Source organism: Castanea sativa, chromosome 6 (genome assembly GCF_040712315.1).
Source record: "Castanea sativa cultivar Marrone di Chiusa Pesio chromosome 6, ASM4071231v1".
NCBI classification, from domain to species: Eukaryota; Viridiplantae; Streptophyta; class Magnoliopsida; order Fagales; family Fagaceae; genus Castanea; species Castanea sativa.
In genome coordinates this window covers 165,508-188,030 of record NC_134018.1, presented here as the reverse complement: position 1 = coordinate 188,030, position 22,523 = coordinate 165,508, and the positions used below count along the sequence as shown (strand labels likewise).

At 35.6% G+C, this 22,523-nt stretch overlaps 2 protein-coding genes across 4 annotated transcripts; both read left to right on the top strand.

Moving 5' to 3' along the window:
* The first annotated feature begins 1,039 nt into the window (after positions 1-1,039).
* Positions 1,040-3,687, top strand: LOC142641458 (putative 4-hydroxy-4-methyl-2-oxoglutarate aldolase 3). 3 transcript variants are annotated; one of them, XM_075815899.1, is made up of 2 exons: positions 1,040-1,263; positions 2,944-3,687. In XM_075815899.1, the coding sequence occupies exon 2, from the start codon at positions 2,951-2,953 to the stop codon at positions 3,449-3,451; it is 501 nt and encodes a 166-aa protein (XP_075672014.1). In that variant the 5' UTR covers positions 1,040-1,263; positions 2,944-2,950; the 3' UTR covers positions 3,452-3,687. The 3 variants fall into 3 exon arrangements, with proteins under 3 accessions (XP_075672014.1, XP_075672016.1, XP_075672015.1); XM_075815901.1 differs by having other exon boundaries at positions 1,082-1,263; positions 2,932-3,687; XM_075815900.1 differs by having other exon boundaries at positions 1,103-1,263; positions 2,882-3,687.
* A 6,909-nt stretch (positions 3,688-10,596) lies between these two features.
* On the top strand, positions 10,597-22,190 carry LOC142641456 (ruvB-like protein 1). The gene is made up of 12 exons (XM_075815896.1): positions 10,597-11,330; positions 13,595-13,783; positions 13,959-14,090; positions 14,198-14,347; positions 17,328-17,483; positions 18,302-18,436; positions 18,845-18,910; positions 19,001-19,107; positions 21,226-21,325; positions 21,430-21,521; positions 21,604-21,673; positions 21,793-22,190. The coding sequence occupies exons 1-12, from the start codon at positions 11,241-11,243 to the stop codon at positions 21,880-21,882; spliced, it is 1,377 nt and encodes a 458-aa protein (XP_075672011.1). The 5' UTR covers positions 10,597-11,240; the 3' UTR covers positions 21,883-22,190.
* Positions 22,191-22,523: the final 333 nt, after the last annotated feature.

Sequence of the window (22,523 nt, the reverse complement as noted above, 5' to 3'; positions counted from 1 at the left end):
AACTGCTCATCGTCTTCTTTTTCCTCAGATGCACACAAAGATACACTTACTCAAAAAACACAAATCGGTGCTTGCTCAACATAGAGATACACTTGCTAAAAAAAAAAAAAACATAGAGATACACAAATTGGAGCTCGTGGGTCTTGCCTGATCGGAGCTAGGGAGATTTGAGCTCGTGGGTCTTGCTTGATTGGATCGGAGCTCGTGGTGCTTGACTGGATCGGAGCTCGTGGGTTTTGACTGGATCGGAGCCTGGGCCGTCTCCCGCACCAGCATGGCCGGCTGCGACGCCCCGTGGCGTGGCCCAGGAGCAAGGCCAGAGTGGTGGGGCGGGTGGTCACGGTGTTGGAGCAAGGCCAGAGTGGTTGGATCTGATCGAGAGAGTTGAGCGTAGAGAGATGGGTAGAGTGTAGAGAGATGGGTATATAGAGAGAGTGCCTATTCAGAAATAGTGGGTAGAGAGAGAGAGCGCGGGTATTAATGGGGGTGGTTGAGAGATATAATAAAAAATTTAGGGAAATTGATTATTTAATTAAAAGTGATGGTAACATAGATGAATTGATGTGGGTGTTTTGTAAGAGTGGATGTGTAAAATAAAAAAACAAGTTTTTAATGTAAAAATAGATGGGTAAAATGGAAGGATTGATATGATTGCTCTAAGAAGAAGCCTGGAAGTCTGGAACTGGAATCTCAGACATTGCAAATTTCATGCCACTTTTTTGCAACCGAATTTACGAGGATGGATATTCCGCAAGTAAATGAAACCGACCTTGGCTAGCAGCTAGCTCTATAGTCTATAATATATGAATTGAGTTTTTGATGAAGGGTTGTGTTAACTGTTTAACAGCTACTTTTTCAACTTTCTTTTTACAGTTTTTTGTCCTTTTTTTATTTTATTTTTTATTTTTATAGTTTTATAAGATATGGAACTAACTTCATAAAAAAAAAAAAGGACCAGTTTTATATCATTTTCTCTTATTTATTAAATTTTTTTACTAAATAGAACCTATATTAATACAATCTTAACAAGGACATGTGCGGTCTTCGTCAACATACGTGAGAAATGGTTTTAACCATTTGTCAGACCCAGTCAGAGGGCACAGATACCAATAAGATTGTGTTGTATTTTGATCATATCCAATCCTTATCATCTTTTTCCTCTTTCTACATTCTGCAGACCTACCTGCAGACCCTTCAATTTCCATATTAATTACTAAAGCCTCTCCATCCAAATAACAAGCTTTGTTTCTCCTTCTCATCTGGGTAAGCTTCATTATATTTTTCTTTCTTGTGTGTTTTTGTATACTATACGTTCTTTTTTACATATCTATTTGCATTCTCGTCAGTTAGTCTTTTTTCATGGGTCCTCTTAATTAAACATACACCGATATAATACTGAGGAGCAGTGTGTGGGGGTTACAATCCTGTCCGCTCTTATTAAATTATCTGTTATCTCTAATGGATTAGAGATGTTAGTAGTTGGCTTTTTTCTTTATTTGCCCCCTCATCACTTTACTTTAAGGTTAAACGACCTTCTAAACAATACATATTGTTTTCACCGACTCCTCTAATTTTATATGCAATAATAACTTATATCTCCAACTATTTCAATGTCATATATATATATATATGCTGTATTTGTTCATGTTTTAGCCCCAACCAGTCATCCGGGGTTCAAAGAAGTTATTTTTAATCTTCTGCTGTTCCTCTCATTTTAGGCAGATATGGTTTGGCTTAACTAAGATAGCACTTTGACTTAGAATTGAATGAAGTACCCACTTAGAACTCTAGCTAGAACATACTAATGGGTGTGGCGTATGCTTCTCACACACTCTCTCTGTTCAATGCATATATATATATATATTTGGGGCATTGTCTTCTTGTAATTGAACTTTATGCAATATCTAGTAATTAGAAAACATTGTTTGGTGGTGAAATGCAGAAAGTAACTCTTATTATAACACCTACATATATTGCCAAAAGAAAGCAAGGATATTATTTATAAAGACCATCCGTGCTAGATACTGTAGCCCCATTGATTGATAGTCAATCAATTTCGTTTTCACTCAAAGCTCAAATTATGTTTCAAACTTAGACTGCCACATTTTCAATAATTTGAAGCAAGAAGTCCATATAGAGTTTTGTCCTTTATGCACTCAATATGTGATCTAAGATTAAAATAAGTATAAACTGCAGGTCACTGTCTATTGAAGTGTCTTTGATAAAAGTTTCTGCCATCATTTTTAATTTTTAAAATGTTTCCTTATGATCACATACACTTTGGATTGGAAATAATAGTGTTTTGGCCTAACTCTTAATTCATATTTTAATGAAGTTTGGAAATTCTTATGTCCAGTCAATCTTTATGAAAACTTCATTAGGTCCACAAATTTCAGTGGTAAATTTAATCTATAGTTAGGTACAATATTGATCTAAAGAGCTACTTAGTTTATTGCAATTCTTATGCAAGTTAGTCGAGTCCCCTAGATAAGGCTTGATTTTGTTCTCATGTACTTGAGTACTGGGATTTTATGTCCTTTCTGATAGTACTCATAAAAATTTGAGCATATTTGACTCCCTTTCCTACACAATTATGGGAGCAATCACATTATTTATCTGTTTTTTTTTTTTTGCGGTGCTTTAACGACGTCCAGCATAATGATTGCAATTGTTTTAGTTTGGATAAATTAAAAAATTGGACTAAGCCATCCATTTTTGTTTATTTTCCTGGAGTGTTTAAGTTAGTTTACCGTCTTGCTTATGTTGGGATATTATACATTTACATCTTCAATACAGCCATTCATATGCGCTATATGTTGCTGTTTAGGCACATATTTGCATTTCTGTATTGTTTCTTTTTACTGAATACATGCTTTGGTAGCCAGAGGCATGGAGAATACATGCTGTTGCATTTTAGTGATATTTAGACAGCTGTGAATGCAGAAAGAATATGGCTGCCTTAGCAACTGCAGAAGCTTGTGATACAAATGCAGCGCTACTGGCAAGTGGTGATTTGCGTGTTCTTCAACCTACTTTCCAGATATATGGCCAGTGTCGTGCATTCTCAGGCTCAATTGTCACTCTTAAGGTTCTTGAGGACAATGTATTGGTTAGGGAGCTTCTCGAAACCAGAGGTGAAGGTAGAGTTTTGGTTATAGATGGCGGAGGGAGCATGAGATGTGCTTTGGTTGGAGGGAATTTGGGACAACTGGCTCAAAATATGGGGTGGGCTGGAATTGTAATAAATGGCTGCATTAGAGATGTTGATGAAATCAATGCATGTGATATTGGGGTGAGAGCGTTGGCATCTAATCCCTTGAAATCGAACAAAAAAGGCATTGGTGAAAAGCATGTCCCTGTATACATTGCAGGAACCTGGATTCATGATGGGGAATGGTTGTATGCAGATAGTGATGGAATCCTTGTCTCAAAATCTGAGCTGTCCATCTGAACCATCATTCAAGGAGTTGCATGTCAAATTACGACATGCATAAGAGGACTGAGTCATGAAGTCAGTTGTGCTTTTCTAAATTTATTGGTTGTCTCTGGGACTGAGTTCTTAAGTGTATTTATTTTTGGATGAATAAACATTTCTTCAAAAGTTCAGAAGTGTATTAGACTTAAAAATTTACAACAGATATTTTCTTGTTCCATATATAAATAAATATTGAAAATTTTCTCTCTCAATCATATTTAAAACAAAGTGTTTACCCTGTTATGATACTAGTTGTGCAGAAGCAAGGCCCAGGAATTTAATACTAATACAACAACAACTACTACTAATTTGGGGTCAGCTATGGAACCTTGACAAATTAGATTGGGTTGGCTACATGAATTCTTTTTATCTAGTCTATTTCATTTGAGTCATGCTTTCTGTTGCTTCTCTAATTGACATGTCTTTATTTTTTATTTTGTTAATTACTTCTACTAATGTTATTTTTGGCTTTCATTCACATTTTTTCATTCCCTCAACTTGGATTAATTCACTTGGTTCATTGCTCGCTCTTCTTTGAACATGATTAAATCATCTCAAGCGATTCACTCTCATCTTTTCATCAATAGGGGGCTATCCCTATTCCTTACCTTTGAAATGATTTCCTTATTTCGAATCTTATCTTTCTGTGTGTTCTCATTTATTCATCTTAACATTTTTCATTTTCGCTATACTCATTTTATGGATAAGTTGCTTCTTAAATGCCCAACATTCGGTACCATAGAGCATAACTAGTCATATAGTCATCTCATCAAATCTTACTGCCCTTTCGTCTTTATTTTTATTTTTGCTAAACTTACTTTTCATGCGCTTTGTTTTAGTCCTACTTAAATGAAAGGTTTTAGATTCTAGAGCATCTCACATAGGGGTGTTTGCGGTACAGTTTAGTTAGGTTTTGGGCTATTTTTAGCACTGCATTTTGTGGTGTGGTTTGGCCAAAACTATAACCGCAACACACCTCAGTTTTGTGGTCATAGGTGCGGTTTGAACGGTTTTGGACTATTATATTTTTCAAAATTTTGGGCTTCTCTTGCCCAGCCAAAAACTGATTTTTCCCTTGTTTTAGGCCAAGTTTTAAACTGTTGAGTTAATTTTTCTTTATTTTGGGCTGACTTTTCTAATCAACACCTGTAAACATTGATAATTATTCATTTACACCAATAGACATTTGATAAAATCCATATACAAGGCTCATTTATCTTCTTTTCTGTCCGATCCTCTTCTATTTGTGGTGTAGTTTTAATATTGTGGTTAATTCTGCTTGAATAGAATGCATTTGATTGCGTTTTATTGATTTTTGCAGGTAGGCTTTGTCTTTGAGAATTTTTTTTCCTATCATTAAAACAGAAACATACTCAGAAGTGGTTGGTTGGTAAGTAGTAATATTTTATTTTTATTTCTGCTCATTACTTTTCTGTAAATTTTGTTGATTGAATTGTAGAACCTGGTAGCTAGTACTAAGATCATCCTCCTAATTAAGATAACATGCATTTGAAATAGATTATAAGTGTCAACATACGCATTACAATAGTGTGTGTCTGTGCACATCAACTTACTCATGCACGGATAGTTTGATACAGTGAATCAGTGATACTTGAGAGGCGGCTTAGCTAGGCTATTTGACTATTTGTGTTTGATATTATGAATTTATAATATATTTTAATATAAAATAAATAAATAATAAATATTAATATATATAGAGTGCCCGTTTGTTTGGTTTTCAAATTATAAAACCGCACGTCACATTGCACCATTAGTGTGGTTCACTATTACTTGCTGTGCGGTACGGTCACGCCATTTTATGAGCAGTGCGATTTGTGTAGTTCGTGTGGTTTGGTGAGCACTCTACTCTACTCTCACCAAATTTCTAACTTGGCATTAATTCCGCTTCTAGTTTCATTTACTACAACTTTATCATATGCAAAAAGCATATACCGGGATATTTCTTGAATCGATCTAGTGACCTCATCCATCACTTGTACAAAGAGATATGGGCTTAATAGTTTAATGATTTCATTTTTATTTTATTTTAGATATTTACCTTTTGTAATCGTACTTATTTGTTGTTGAGGATCAATAGCCGAACCTAAAAATTTGGGACTAATGGTTTGTAGATGTTGTTGTAATTATACCTATCTGCTTTTGAACATCATGTCTCAGTTTCAAATAGGGGTGGATGCAGTGTGTCAAAGTTTTTAGCTAACCAAATGCTTGTTTCTTTGTAACGACTAGCCAGGCTAATGGATTGTAGACCTTGTGGCATTGGAGGTCGTATAGCTGGATGTTAGTGTTGAACCCTCAAGGCAGCCAGAAAATGATGCACAATAAAAGTGATTTTATGGTTGTCTAGAAAAAAAGATGTTGCATTAATTAGAATGTGTTACTTTAATATGTTATGCAAAAAAGGTTGTGAAATTTGTTGTATCTATGATATTCTTGGCTTAAGAAAACAAAATTGAGATGCAGTGCAATTGGTTTTAAGTGTTTGAAATTAAAAGTTAAACCTCTTTCTTCAGCCTTTAAAAATTAGAAAAGTGAAAAGATATTTCAAAGTTTAATAAGGTACTTATTAATCTGAGTTGTGAAAATCAAAGTGCAGACGGTAGGCCACTGATGAAGTCCATGGCAGTGAAACTAAAGACAGCTTGTAATGTAGTAATTGAAAAGTTAAAGTTGGGAGAAGTCATACATATATATAGTCCATAGCTGAAGAACGAATAAAATGGGCCTCACAGTCACAGTCACAGTCACAGTCACAGTGAAAAACAAGGGCCTAAAGTAAGTACAATATTAAGAGCCATAAGCTAAAATAAAAAATTACATAATTAAAGCAGAAGAGGAAGAGGAAGAGGAAGAGGAAGAGGAAAGATTTTAGATGGGGTTGGAGGGAGTAGCAAGCGGTGTGATGATAAAGGAGGTTCTTCTGAAGTTAGATGTGGAGACGCTTTGCTTTCTTGCATGCATGTGTCAACAGATCTCTCCGCTTCTCCGTCTCTCAACCCCTTTCATTTTTCTCTGCTCTCTTTCAATCTCTCAGTATGTATGTCTTTCTCACTCTCTCCCTCTCTTTTCCCAAATTTCTAATGACGGCATTCATTGCTTGTTTGTCTGGCACTGGCAGACGTTTTCTCCGGATGCCCAGACTGTTGCTCACATTCTGGGTAGGACCAGGACCAACGGCGGCGGCCTTCTTAAGAGCCTGACCATATATTGCCTCCTCCTGTGTGCCCTTATTTCTCAGCCCACATCTCCATGACCTCAATTTGCTCTCCTGCTCTTTGCCCTTTTGTTATAGAAGCTTTTGATATAAAATCTCCGCTTAATTTTCTCTCCTTAAAGAACATTTGCAAAACATCCTCTTCTGCTACTCCACTCACTGGAAGTCAAGAAAAATAACAAAGAAGATATGCTTGCAGTAATTACCGTGGTGAGTTGGCGAGGGAGGCAACTACGCAACCATAATCACACTAGGCACATGCTACTCAACACAAGTAGCTAAAAACTAGTACATGATGAAGTATTATAAATAGAAACAAGTCCTGACAATTTACAAGGTCAAATGAAAAATGCATACATAAATCATTAAATGTAACTAGAAAGAGCTCTCAATCTCTAGAATTCTAGTCATAGCATCCATCTACAAAGACCAATAAAAGTGAATAACTTGGCTCTTATAAACAGCATATTCTTAGTCACATCACAATTAGTAGTTTCAAAAGTATGTTTGGCTCAACAAATCCTGCTTCTATGCTGTAAACGAGCTGAGCTTTATCGAGTAGTGCATGTTCAACCTTGGTAGGAAAAATCAAAAGTTTAAGTTTGGCTTGAGTTTGTGACAAGTCTAAAAATGGTATTAGTGTTTGAGCTTGAGCTTGAGCTCGAGCTCATGGGAAACCCAAAAATCTTGAGCTTGGCTTGGTTTGATTAGTTAGTCAAGCCAAATTCAAACTTAATATCAAGCTCAAACTCGAGCTCAAACTTGAGATTTAAAAAAATTATATTATTAAATGCTTAAACTCTAAAATTAAGAAAAAAGAAAAAGAAAATAATATACTCATTTTATCATGCATCTAGTCTTGCTTATGATTAGCTATTATTCAAATTAATAATTTACATAATTAAATTTATTCATTCATCATTCATTGTCTACAGCTTTAGTAATTGTTCAAAATACAATTTTTACATTCACGTTAGATGGTGAAAGACTAAAAAAATGCATGTTTATAACTATTATGAATGAAAAAATACTAACATGTTTCATAACTTTACTTTAGATGATTGATAGAAAATGATCATATGTGGCCTACTTAATTATTTATTTATTTTAAAATGTAACTATAGTCTAAAGTGGTTCTTGATCAGTTTAAAGGGAAGGAAAAAAAATTAAAGTAATATAGGTAGTAGTCTCATGTTGGCCATGTCATTATTAAGATATGTGTAATGAGTATATTTAACTAACACATATAAACTTATAAATAAGTTTATGCTTGAATTGTTGTGTATCAAGCTTAATAGCTCACAAGCTTATTCGTGAACAAATTTTTTTGCTTGGGCTTAGCTTGCTGATTAAATGAGCCTAAAACTAAGATTCAAGCTTGACTTATTTATAAACAAACAAACATGAACAAGCTTTTTATTAAGCCGAGCTCGAGTTGTTCATGATTGGCTTGGTTCATTTACAGCCCTACTTTCCAAAATACATATCCATCCAAGTGCCAATTACAAGGGAATGAGGTGCCATTTTAGCTAGAGCTCACTGGCAAAAGTCCTCAAATGTTACCCAGAACCCCAAATTTGTGCACTATGTAAAAACATCATGTAACCCATACAGGAGTAACTATAACTATTAGTCCAATATCCAATGACACCCAAGAAAAAAAAACCATAATTTACTACAAAGATAAAGTCTTTGTAAGAAAAAAGGAAAAATAAGAGTTTGAATTGGGTCTTCCACTTTCAAGGAGACTGAGAAGAATTGCATTGTTATTTATTTATTTTAAAATGTCCCATGAGATTGGGAAAAGGCCAATTTTGCACAATTCAATGTAATCAAAGTGAAGAAAAGGTACTATAATTATACCACACTGACTAACCTGGACGAGGACTTGTTTTTAGGACTGAAACAGTGGGAAGTGTGGAGCGAGGAGTTGGAGAAATTCTTGGAAATGGGATGTTGGAAGAGCTGGTAGTGGTAGTGAAGCACCTAACTCTTGAAAGGGTATCCATTGTGATTGGGCAATCCAGTCCAGGCCCTTCCCTACGAAATGAACAAATTTCTTTCTATAAAAGCATATGAAAGTAATCTATCTGTGTGGATGATGTTGATTGGTGGAGTGGGCAAAACTGAAAAGGGCATTTAAGGGCCGTTGGAGTAATATTGTTTGTAGTTTTTTGAAATACTGTAGGTAAAAAGTGTGTGAAAATGTACGTAATGTTGTTTAAAAATTGAAAATGAGTTATTTAACAACTCTACCAAACGGGGTCTAAAATTGTGCAAAATTGGCCTTTCCCAATCTCATGGGACATTTTGCAATTTATTGTTAAAAATAAAAATAAATCAAAAAAGAAAGAGATTTTTGAAGAGAACAACTTAGAGAAATCCATTATTATTATTATTATTATTATTATTGTTAATTTGTTATTATTATTTGATATTTACAGCCGAGGAGAGAGGAAAATTAAACTATGAATGTCATAGACACACCAAAATGTATCAATTAGTTGAACTGCAAGCTTTTGATGATGAATTCAAATAATAAACCGTCAAAATATATGAAATTTTAACCCTTTAAAAACCATATTTTGTGTTATAATACAATGTTATCACGTCTGAAAATAATATAAAGTGGAATTTGGATGTTCATCAATATTTGGATTCAAATTAATTACTATATATATTTTGTCTCTATCATATGCGAATTTAGATGATCAATATCTAAATTCCACTTTTTTTTTTTTTCCATTTGATCTATGTTTAATTTCATTCCATTATTCCATTTTAATGTTTTTACCCTTCTATCCATTCACATCTATCGTCCATTTTTCCTTAACATTACATTTTTAAACAATTATTTTGATAAATAGCATTGTTTGAAATTTATTTGAAAAAAAATACTCTTATGAATAGACATGTGCTAAATATGGTTAAAGATGTGATCATTTTCAAAAGTTTGGTCTACATATTGCTCGTGTCTTCAAAAGACAAGTTATGGTTGAAGATGCTAAACCCACCTTCTCTTTAGGAACCTTGCAAAGTTTTAAAATAACCTTCAAAGATAAACGAGCAATCATGACTTAATATGCATCATTTGGTTTTTCCAACAAATACATTTATAATTTAAATCCCTACTATTGTTGTAACTATCGAAATATCAACAACAACAACAAAAATGTAACTAAGCATAATATTTGTTTCCTCCAAAACTTGATATTTAATCATAATACTTATTTAAATACTAGGTATTTACAATGCAATACGTCAATCCCATGCTTTTTTCTTTTTAGTTGCCTGGCTCATATGAGCTCAATAACTTACACCACAAGCAAAACAACGTAGCATAAGCATCAATATCATTGAAATTATAATCACTTAACGACACGCGTTTAATGGAAGTTGATGTGAAAGCTTTAATTGAATAAACTTGAAATTTTGAAAACTCAATTGAATAAAAGTGAAGTTAGAAGCTTAAAATGAATTAAGGTCAAACTTAAAAACCATTCTTATTATTTTGTGAGGTGTAAAATTATTACTTAAGTTTTGGTATTTAGGTTTATTAACATCTCTTTTACCATTGAAAATAAATACTCTAATTAATCTTAACGACTTCCTTCTTGTAAAACAATTTATGGGTTACAAATGAGCTGGATTTCTACTGGGTCGACATTAAGACCACAAACCCAACTAAATCCGGGCCATGACACTATTTAAACTCCAAAAAGCATTAAAATAAGAAAGGGTCTTAACTCAGGCGGGGCCCCATTCAAAACCAAAAGATCCATTTCCATATCCATTTCCCAAATTTAAGCCCAGCCGCGAAGGCGCGCGCGTTAATTGCCTCTTCGTCTCTTCTGCTTAAAGCCTCGCGTGGGACGTGGGTTTTTTAAAACCCTAGAGCATGAGCATATTTTATTTTTATTCTTCCCTTTTCTTTTCTTTTCTTCAGCCCAACTTTTTCTCTCTCTTTCTTCAAGCTGTGAAAATCTTACACATTTGTACATTACAGGACGCCAAACCAACGAACATTGGTCGGTCTTTCCTTCCATTCCTCGCATCCCAATTTTCCCACAAACTTCTCTCTGCAGTTTCTTGCCTCTCCCCGGAAAGTTTCAAGCTTCAGAAGAATTTTCATTTTCCCAGATAAGTTTCCTCTCCATATTCTCTGATTCTTTCTGAACAGATAAGAACATCAAGAATTTCTGTTTTGGAAAAAAAGGGGTATCTGTTAGCTGTGTAGAAGTTCTTTATTTGAATTGGGGTTTGTTAATTCTTGGAGCAAATCCTGATTTGGAGTGGAATGCTGGTTTTGTTTGTGTTTTGAGCTTATGGTGTGGTTTTGAAAATCTCAATAACCCTCTCTTTGGAAAACCGAAACCGACTGATTTTCAGCCATTTCGGTCGGTTTCGGTTGGCCATACCCATACAAACCGACCGAAACCGAACCGACCACACCCCCTTGCTCACCACCACCAAGCTGTTTCAGCAAAACCCAAATTGAAAACACACACACACACACATAGCGAGAGAGAGATGGATAAAGTGAGGATAGAAGAGGTCCAGTCCACTACGAAGAAGCAGCGCATCGCTACTCACACTCACATCAAAGGTCTTGGCCTTGAGGTATATAAATTTCACACTCTAATTTTCCACTTTTAGACGCTTTAATGGTTTTTTTTTTTCTTGGTGTTTTAAATTTCTATAATTTATTGCCGACTTACATTTTCTTTATATAAATGTATTTTCAAATAATTGTTTAAAACAAAATGATATGGTAGTTGTTCTAACTGTGCTTAGGGTGCATTTGTATAAGCTATTGGAAAATTGTTTTTTGAGTTTAAAATAAGTGTTTGTAAAAAAAAAGTACGAGGAGTTGTGGTTACAAAATAGGGTTTTGGGATTTAAAAGTGCGCCTAACGAAATAAACCCTTAGAGAGGGTTTGGATTGGGCTGAAACGCAGACGTCTGCGTTTCAGCCCCCCTTTTTTTTTTTTTGCTGGGACGCACACTGTTCACTGTTCACTGACCATGAACAGTTATTTTAAGCTAATGAATAGTGATTTTAGGCGTCAACAATGTTTTTCACATGTTAAAAAATTATTTTGCTACAGTGTTTTTCAGTTTTCAGCTATCAGCTGTATTCAAACCTAAAAATAGACGAGAATTGTGGCAGGTTGTCAGCATTCGTGAAATTTAGTCACTTTATTATGAATTATTATGTGATTGGTAGGAGTTATACTTGTTTGGTCACTGAATATGATGCTGAGATTACTTCTTTAGGACTATATGATTCTGAGGATTTTAGATGGTTGTATGGATGTATTGACCTATACCATAGGTTGATGTGTTTTTTCAAAAGTGGAAGACCCTTTGCTTTGTGTGCAAGAAAACAACATATGGAAAATAGAGCTTGTGAATGTCAATTATAAAGAAATGTTTATGGTCAGCAAAAGTGGGAAAAGGGGTCACTTGCCATATATTTTGTTCATAGCACGGTTCCAAGCCTGGAAAAAGAGGAGGGTGGTAACAAGGTTGATGGCTCCCATAGAATTTAGTCACTTTATTATGAATTATGTGGTTTGTAGTAGTTCTACTTGTTTGGTCACTGAATATGATGCTGGGATTAGTTCTTTAGGACTATATGATTCCGAGGATTTTAGATGGTTGTATGAATATATTGACCTATATGTTGATGTGTGTTTTTTTTTAAGTGGAAAACCTTTGATTTGGGTGCAAGAAAACAACATATGAAAAATAGAGCTTGTGAATGTCGATTATAAAGAACTATTAATGGTCAGCAAAGGTGGGAAAAAGGGATCACTTATCATATATTTTTTCATAGTGGGTTCCAAGCCTGGAAATTTAGTCACTTTATTATGAATTATGTGGTTGATAGTAGTTCTACTTTTTTGGTCACTGAATATGATGCTGAGATTAGTTCTTTAGGACTATATGAATCTGAGGATTTTAGAAGGTTGTATGGACATATTTTTTTTGATAGGTAATAAGAATATTATTAAATCAAACTGAAAACAAATGAAAGCCAATACAAAGTGTTCATGATGGTGAACACAAGGAAAAGTAACAAACAAACAAACATCAACAAAGAACAAGAAAAATCTTAAAGTGCAATTATAAGAGAAGAAATAAACTCGAAGATAGTGGAGCAATCTGAGAAGCCCCAACACCTAGACCAATCAATTAAAGTCTTCTGGCATAAAGCTTGTAATTGAACCAAGGATTTCTCATTGCCTGGCATGACCCATTGTGTCCCAAAGATCTGAAACATATAAACCCACAGAGAATGAGCTACTGGATAGTGGAGGAGAAGATGATCCACAGTTTCCTCATTTCGATGGCACATACAACACCTATTCGCCAAAATGCGCCCCCTAAGTTTAAGATTATCCAATGTAAGGATCTGCCCATGAACCGCTGTCCGCTGTCCACACAAAAAATGCCACCCTCCTAGGGATTTTAGCTTTCCAAATTCCCTTCCATGGAAAGTTGGAAGCAGCTGCACCCTTAATGATATTGTAATAGGACCGGGTATTGTCATGCTCTGCTTAATTTTCTTTGTACTGTCCTCTCTCACCTATATGTTGATGTGTGCGTGTGTGTTTTATTATTATTATTATAACGTGGCAGACCTTTGTTTTGTGGGCAAGAAAACAACATTTGAAATAGAGCTTGTGAATGTCAATTATATACACCTGTTTATGGGCACCAAAGGTGGGAAAAGGGGTCACTTGTCAGGAGACCAAATCCTAGAGGCCTAAATAGATCCTTGCTTGAATTGATATTGTAGATCATGACTGGTTTTCTGGTTTGATCTTCATGTGAATAACTGGTAATTCTATGTTGGATTTTTGGTCATTAATTTCCAGGCCAGTGGAAGAGCATTGCCCTTGGCTGCTGGGTTTGTGGGTCAGGCAGAGGCAAGGGAAGCATCTGGTCTTGTAGTTGATATGATACGGCAGAAGAAAATGGCTGGGCGGGCACTTCTACTGGCTGGGCCTCCTGGTACTGGAAAGACAGCTCTGGCTCTTGGAATAGCACAGGAGCTTGGGAGCAAGGTACTTCTCACATTTTATCTTGGTAACTTGTTTTGTTTTTTTATTTATCAACATTTTTTATGTTTCCTTGGTGAGAGTTCTATGTTGATGTTTCATGTTTTTCCCCCATTATGATATTAGATGATTGATGGCCCTTCAGGCTTATTAAATAAAACTCTTCTTTGTAATTTTGCAGGTTCCATTCTGCCCAATGGTTGGGTCGGAAGTGTACTCATCAGAAGTAAAGAAAACTGAGGTTTTGATGGAAAACTTTCGACGGGCCATTGGTCTACGTATCAAGGAAAATAAAGAAGTCTATGAAGGAGAGGCAAGTTACTAATGCTTCTTTGATATTAGTCTGATGTGACCATAATCTCTTTGTGTTATTTTTATCTTTACTTCTTAATTCTTGATATATTGCTGTTTTTGTCATAGGTTACTGAACTTTCCCCGGAAGAAGCTGAGAGTGTGACAGGTGGCTATGGTAAAAGTATTAGCCATGTGATCATTGGATTAAAAACTGTGAAAGGAACCAAGCAATTGAAGTTGGACCCAACCATTTATGATGCCTTGATCAAGGAGAAGGTAGGTTCCTTTTATTTATTTGCTGTTATTTTTACAATGATTGAAATATATTTTCTTTTTTGATATATTCATTTACTTTGTATAATCTCTTTGCGAAGTATTTTAAATTTACTCATCCTTCTTATCCATGGAGTGTGTGTGAAGCTGTTATATGCAAAATTTTCAATGACTATGTTCATTTATTATTGTCACCTTGCAAAATGTTCTTCCATCAAAAGGAATACGATCCTTGTGGATTGGTGTTGTATGTGTAAAGCTAGTGGCAAATTAGTTGTATGTGTAGCTGACTCTCAAAATTCGTTTATTGGGGGTAGGCAGATTCTGGATTCAGTGCTTATTGCAAATGAATGTCTGGATAGCAGGTTGAAGAGTAGATTACTGGGTGTGGTTTGCAAGCTTGATATTGAAAAAGCATATGACCATGTGAACTGGGAGGCCTTGTTTTATTTGCTGGATCGGATGGGCTTTGGGTTGAAATGGAGGGGGTGGATTAAGGCTTGTGTTACTTCTGTCCGTTTTTCAGTCCTGGTAAATGGTTCTCCTGAAGGTTTTTTTGGTAGTTCTCGTGGATTGAGACAAGGGGATCCATTATCCCCGCTTTTGTTTCTTCTTATAATGGAGGTTTTGAGTAGACTATTGAAGAAGACAGATGAGTGTAATCTTATTCGGGGGTTTCATGTGGGCTCTGTGAATTCTATTGGTGTGCGTATCTCCCATCTGTTATTTGTTGATGACACTATATTATTTTGTGATGCCTCCAGGGAACAGCTACTGTCCATAAGGTTGGTATTGTCTTGTTTTCAGGCCTTTACGGGTTTGAAGGTCAATATTGGGAAAAGTGAGATTGTTCTTGTTGGGGAGGTGAATAATCTAGTTACATTGGCTAATATTCTTCAATGTAGAGTGGGTAGTTTGCCTATGAAATATTTGGGGATGCCATTGGGGACTTCTTTTAAGACAGCTTCGATTTGGAATCCTATTTTGGAGAAGATGGAGAAGAAGCTATTTGGTTGGAAGCGTCTCTATTTATCTTAAGGGTGGTAGGCTCATGTTACTAAAGAGTACTCTTTCAAGCTTTCCAACGTCTTTTTATCTCTTTTTACTATTCCTAAATCTGTGGTGCTAGATTGGAAAGTATTCAGAGGAACTTTCTTTGGGAGTCTTTTGAGGGGAGTTTCAAATATGCTTTGGTGGCTTGGAAAAAGGTGTGTCTACTCGTTAAGATGGGTGGTTTGGGGATAAGAAGTTTGGTGTCTCTTAATCAAGCTTTATTAGTGAAATGGTTGTGAAGATATGGTCATGAAGTTTCCCATCTTTGGCGGCGAGTTATCTCCATAAAATACGGTGAAGGTCAGGGGGGGTGGTGTACTAAAGTGTGCAGGAGGACTCATGGGTGTGGACTTTGGAGAAGCATTAATGGAGGGTGGGAGAGCTTCTCTAAGCATCTATCTTTTGTTGTGGGTGAAGGCACTCGTATCCGCTTTTGGCATGATAGGTGGATTGGTGAGTATTCTCTAAAAGATCTCTATCCTGAGCTCTATGTGTGTTCAGCAGGCAAGGATGCTTGTATCTTTGAGGTTTTTTGGATTCCAGAAGGGGGTACTGTTAGAGTATGAGATTTAAGGTTTTACAGAGCTTTTGAAGATTGGGAACTAGCTGCATCCTATTCTCTACTCCGGCTTATCCAATCTCGTATTCCTCAGGGTGATAGGAGTGATACTCTTGGCTGGCGGCTAAAAGGGGATGGTAAGTTTGACATCCGGTCATATTACCATGCGATTCGGGGTGATTCGAATTTTTTGTTTCCTTGGAAAGGTGTTTGGAAACCAAAGATTCCTAGGCGAGTGGCGTTCTTTTTGTGGACAGTTGCACATAGTCGGATCCTCACTTTGGATAATCTTATGCTTAGGGGTCGCCCGTTGGCTTCTTGGTATTGTATGTGTTGTTGTGATGGGGAGTCGGTTGACCACCTTCTTCTTCATTGTCCTATTACTTATTCCCTATGGTCTTTTATACTTCAGGCTTTTGGTATTCATTGGGTTATGCCAGGTTCAGTGACGGGTTTGTTATCTTGTTGGCATCAATGGTTTGGGAAACATAATTCGGACATTTGGTTTCAGGATGCTTAATGTGGATTGTGTGGTTGGAACGAAATCGTCGTTCTTTTGAGGATAATGAGAAGACGTTGGATGAGTTAAAGGTTTTATGCCAACGTAGTCTTTTGGAGTGGTCTCGTTGTTGGGGTTTTACTGAATGTTCTTCTCTCTCTGAGTTTATGTTTTCTCTTAGCTTAGTTTCCTGATTACTCCTTTTGTTGTGATGTCTGTTTTATTTTTTCTTGCTGTTCATCATCATGAACAACTTGTACTTTTCCTTTTTTCTCATTTATAATAGTTTTCTAATTATCTATCAAAAAAAAAAAAAAGGCTTTATTGTTTTATTACTAGAGATTTGTGGTCTTTTACCTTTTCTTTATTTTGAGTGGGTGATACCTTCAAAGGTTACCGATTTGTTCCTTATGTTTGGAGGGAAAAGTAACGGATCAATATGGAATGCTACTCTACGTATAACATGGGTGATTTGTAGAGAACAAAATGATAGCAGTATGAGTGAATGTTCGCTTGCTTGCTTTTGGCTGCATCCTCATTTTTTTGGTTTATAAATAGATTTTCTAGACAAGATGAATCTTAAATGTGGTCTTTAGGTGAACCTTTGTACACATCTTCTGTATACTTCAGGTCCCTTTTTTTCCTAGTAAAAAATTCAGTATTACTAGTGTTGCAACATGTGCTTGAGTATGCCAGGTCGTTTGTTTTTGGGGCTAATTTCTGTTTTATTTTAACTTAGGACAGGCAACTCAATCTGATGTCATGTCACTCTGGTTCCTGTTCTTCATTTTCCTGCTGTTTTTATTTATTTATTTTAAAACTTTTAACCTGGGGTTTGATCCCTTTTTGGTTTACCTGATACAATGTTGCAGGTGGCTGTTGGTGATGTTATATATATTGAAGCAAATAGTGGAGCAGTAAAGAGGGTGGGCAGAAGTGACGCTTTCGCTACAGAATTTGACCTTGAAGCAGAAGAGTATGTTCCACTTCCTAAAGGAGAGGTTCACAAAAAGAAGGAGATAGTTCAGGTCTGTTTTCATTTAGCTACTAGTTTTTTTGTGTATGTTGCATATTCTTAAATTTATAAGTGACATACTAATTTATAATAATAGTGTTGGACATTTCCTGACTATGTGTGTTCCATATGAGATCAGGATTCAAGATGCGCATTTCAATTTTTTGGCTGTCAGTGTAGTTAGTAATTGCAGCATTTCTTTCATAAATGCCATATTGACATTGTGTGAAGCGTTTGCCATCAAAATATAAAGAATTTAAGCTGCATATTTGTTTGACCTATGAGGGAAATGCGTTACAGAAATTATCTGACGAGACGTAACTGACTCTTGAAGTTGCTTGAATTTCTCTTATGACTGCAGCCGACCCAAGGATGATATAGCTAGAATGTAATGCCTCTTAAGTTGGTTGAACTTATCAGCTTGTGACTCTTGGTGGCTTAGTAAGTTGTTGAGCTTCTTATAGGATTTGTAACCATTAGGCCTGTTCTAAGTGGTAAAGTGGGGGGTGGAGTTGGGTGGTTCGTACAATCATATTTTGCTCAGCCAAAGAAAAAAAGGGCAAGAAAAAGAGAACTAGGAGAGAGAGAGAAAGAGTGAGACTGAGCTTAATGTATATAAGCATTGCTTTCGGTTCATATATATATATATATATATATATTGTTGTGCTTCTGATAGAATTTTCTTTTTGTTTTCTTAGATTCTGTTGATGTTGACTATTGGTACTGGAAGTTTATACTTATCAGAAGACTCATAAACTGATCTTTTTTGCTATGTAATGGGCTTCCTATTTTGATGTTCAGTTTTCTGTTTGCTTATCCAATCTCTAACAGGATGTAACACTACATGATCTGGATGCTGCAAATGCACGGCCTCAAGGTGGGCAAGATATACTGTCACTAATGGGGCAGATGATGAAGCCTAGGAAAACAGAAATCACTGACAAGTTAAGACAAGAAATTAATAAGGTACTACATCATAATTTTTTTTTGATAAGAATTAATAATAAAGTAAATAAATTAATCTACTTCATAAATTTATGTCAGATATTAATTTCAACGTATTATTTTCTTTTGATAGAAGCTTAAGTCATGGTCAGCAAGTCATACGAAGTTTCTCAAAAATTTCTGCAATTATTTTGGGAAATCCTTTTCTTAAGTTGTTATTTTTTTCTTAACAGTTCTCTGATTAAGTTGAAAATTCCAAGACATTGACACAGGCCATTCTTCTTTTCACCAATAATACATAAAAAATCATTCTATACTTTGTCTTTATCCCACTATGATGCATTAAAGATGAGATGGTGTATGTTTGTTCCCAAATTTATGTTTTTGTCTAGCTTTGGAGGTAACTTTTTTATTTTATTTTAATGACAGGTTGTTAACCGGTACATTGATGAAGGTGTAGCAGAACTTGTCCCTGGAGTTCTATTCATTGATGAGGTTCTTTTTTCTATTATGTCTATCCATGTTTTACGTGTTCATGGTTGCTCTTTATTATTTATTTATTTGTTTATCTATCATTATTTGCAGGTACATATGCTGGATATGGAATGCTTTTCATTCTTGAATCGTGCTTTAGAGAGCTCACTATCTCCAATAGTAATCTTTGCCACAAACAGAGGGTTTTGCAATGTGAGGTATGAAATTCTTGTGCACCTTAAAAATTTTGGAGTGCTTCTTCCTTGACCATCTTTTTAACCTTAATAAGCAACTTGTTACATATGAAAGTCACTGTTGCCAGTTGACAAGTCATAAATCTTAAAGCAGAAATTGAATGCATTTGTAATTGACTAATAGATATGCATGATATACTTCTCTTAATGTGTTATTATTGTGGTCGGTGTTATCATCATTCAGGCCTTAACCAATAAATTTGCCATCTGTATTGCATTGTTAAGGCATCAGCCTTGATACTTAAGCCATACAAATGAGTGCATCACAAACTTCTTTTGAGCACTATTTTTCCTTTATGGCTTATAACTGGAGCAGCTTGGGGATGTTTTCTTTGGCTTGCAAGGTGGTCAGGGGATAAGAAAGTGAAGCTGTGCTAATGCCTAAGTAACAAAGAGTTTAACAACTAGGTATTGTATGTGTTTTGTGGGACATGGGTTTGTGAAATATTTTAAACCATGCTGCCCACTGCTAAAGGATCCATACCTAGGAACTTTGTCGATCTGATAGGTAGAGCTTTTATATTGTTTATTCATTTTCATTTGATCTGCTAATGTAAACACAAAGTTAAAAAATATGGTCTTCATGGCTTCTGTAGTCTGTATATGATTAACTAGGCCTTTTCCTGGGATGATGCCATGGTGGTTCCACATTTCTCAATGTGGTAAAATGTCAAATGTTTGGATTGATCAATGATCTTAAAGCTGCATTTGGTGGGGTAGGATACGGTTTGCACCCCAATTGCTAATGGTGGATTGGGCGAAAAAAAGTTAGTGACCTTTAATGAGAACATTTTGGGTAAATGGTTATGGCATTTTGGATTGAAGGAAATGCTTCTATGGAGACATGTGGTAGCCGTGGAATATGGAGAGGAGTGGGGAGGTTGGTGCACAAAGTCTGTTCGAGGAACTCATGGTTGTGGCTTATGGAAAAGCATAAGCACGGGTGGGAAGGGTTTCTACAGTATATATACCTGCTTTGATATAGGGGGGGGGGGTAGTTGTGTTTGGTTTTGACATTACAAGTGGTGTGGTGACCAACAATTGAGGATGATTTTTCCGGATTTATATGATTGTTCATTAGTTAGAGATGCCTTTATTGGCTCCTTGCCGGGGAGACAGAAGGGAACATAGGAATAGGGGTGTCAGATTTGAGTGTGACTATTCCAATATCCCTCATCGAGAGACAGGAAAATTTCTTTCTTTGTTTGGACGGTAGCATAGGGGAGAATCCTTGCGATAATCTCATTAAGAGAGTATTAATGCTAGTAGGGTGGTGTTGTAAGCACCATAGTGGGGAGATTGTGGAGCATCTTTTGTTACACTGTAATGTTGCATTCAAGCTGCGGATTTTGTTTGGATGGTGGAATTGAATAGGCAAGCGTTTTCACATATTTGTAATCTGACTCTATTATGTTTGATGTGGACTCTATCGTAGGAGCGTAACTGTCATAAATTTGAGCATTTGGGAATTTCAAGGACATATTTGATAGAATTGTTATTTTATTTTATTGTTTTGACTGGTATCGGGCATGGGGTTTTACTAATTGTAACTCCATTCTTAAGTTTTTAGAATCATTATACTTCTGTACATAACATCTTATAATTCTTTAGACTCCTTCGTGTACTTTTCCATGTGCATGAAGTAGTCTCGTTCAATAGAATTTTAATTTACCTATCAAAAAAATTATTGGGGTTTTTTAGCAATCTTATTGAGCAATTGTGTGTTGGGCTAAGTGGACAAGTTCCTGTTGTAGATGGGCTCAGTGGTGGGGGTTTACCTGCTTGGATGAAAATGGTGGTTAAATTGATTTTGTGCAAGTGATGGAGGTTGGTGGCATGTGTGACAGTGGTTGCTTATATATATATATATATATATATATATATATATATATTAATTCTTGTATGTGATGCTTTAATTACTTTGATCTTTTGTGTTTATAGTGGTCTACAAACAATAATGCTTTTGTCATCTGGGCCTTACCTCATAGTTGCCTAGGAACCCTGACTTAAGTTACTTTGATGTTTTAAATTCTGAACATGAATCTTATAAAAATTTCTGAATATGAATCTGTTTTCATGCAGAGGGACTGATATGAACTGTCCTCATGGCATACCTGTCGACTTGTTGGACCGGTTGGTTATTATCCGAACACAGACTTATGATGTTGCTGACATGATAAAGGTTCAACCCAAATTTTGTGTTCTCAGTGTCTACAATCTCTCTTCAACTCCTAAACATATTATCATTGTCCACATACTTATATTTGTGGTCTTTGTTACTGTCAGATTTTGGCTCTCCGTGCAAATGTGGAGGACCTAGTTATAGATGACGAAAGTTTGGCTTACCTGGGTGACATTGGTCTACAAGCATCCTTAAGGTTTGGCTTAATCTTTAGATTTGCTGTTTCTGAGTCCCATCCCTCAAAAGATATTTTAGTGACGCTTCTGTCATCTCTTCAGGCATGCAGTTCAGCTGTTATCGCCCTCCAGTATTATGGCAAAAATGAATGGTCGTGACCATATCTGCAAGGTAATAATATGATTTGGATTAATCTGTAATCAATGTGATTGAAGATGATTTAAAATATTGCAGAATTCTTCTTCCATCAACTACATTAGTAATTTTGTTTCAATTTATATGATTTATAGGCGGATATTGAGGAGGTGAAAGCTCTCTATATGGATGCAAAGTCTTCAGCAAGACTTCTTCAAGCGCAGCAGGAAAAATACATTTCATGATAATTCTAAACAATTTTCCCTGAATGTCAAAGGTAGTCTGAATTTGGAAGTAGCATTATTTAGGTTCGGTTAGCTTCTCTGTCGTGGGTTTTGAAAGAGCAGGAGGTTTTGGTCAATAGCTTCGTTGATAATTAATGTGTAAAGGCGAAATGTTTCAGAAGTGTTCCAAGCTACGGGAAATTTGTATTTGTCACATGAGTAGTGTCATGGTTATGCTGTTAGCAGCGATGCAAGTAAGTGGTGAAACTCTAGTTGTTGCACCATTCTGTTAATGAATGCATCAGTGAATGGAGCTAAGCTTTCAAATACACTTCATATTTACCCTGGAAAATCACTAACCCAGTTATGTGATGATCACTAATTCTCAACTTTATTTAACAATTTTTATGCGAATCTGTGTGAGCTTTATTTACAGCATGGAAGTAGCCATTGCTTTATATTTTCTTCCTGACTCCTGTGCTTCACATGCTACTTGAAGAAAATAGTGATCAAGGGTAAATTGGAAGATATAAAAATATATATATATATATATATATATATATATATATATATATATATATATATATATTTTGCTCGAGTTGTTAAACCATTACTATATAAGTCCAATTTCAACATCAAATGTGGGTTTCTTAAAATTATGA

What these genes read in the sequence shown, in the direction of transcription:
- LOC142641458 (XM_075815899.1), top strand. Translation starts at nt 2,951, where the DNA reads ATGGCTGCCTTAGCAACTGCAGAAGCTTGTGATACAAATGCAGCGCTA.
- LOC142641456 (XM_075815896.1), top strand. Translation starts at nt 11,241, where the DNA reads ATGGATAAAGTGAGGATAGAAGAGGTCCAGTCCACTACGAAGAAGCAG. An exon ending in TAAGACAAGAAATTAATAAG is followed by an intron (nt 18,437 to 18,844) that starts GTACTACATCAT and finishes TTTTAATGACAG; the next exon opens with GTTGTTAACCGGTACATTGA. An exon ending in ATGTTGCTGACATGATAAAG is followed by an intron (nt 21,326 to 21,429) that starts GTTCAACCCAAA and finishes TGTTACTGTCAG; the next exon opens with ATTTTGGCTCTCCGTGCAAA.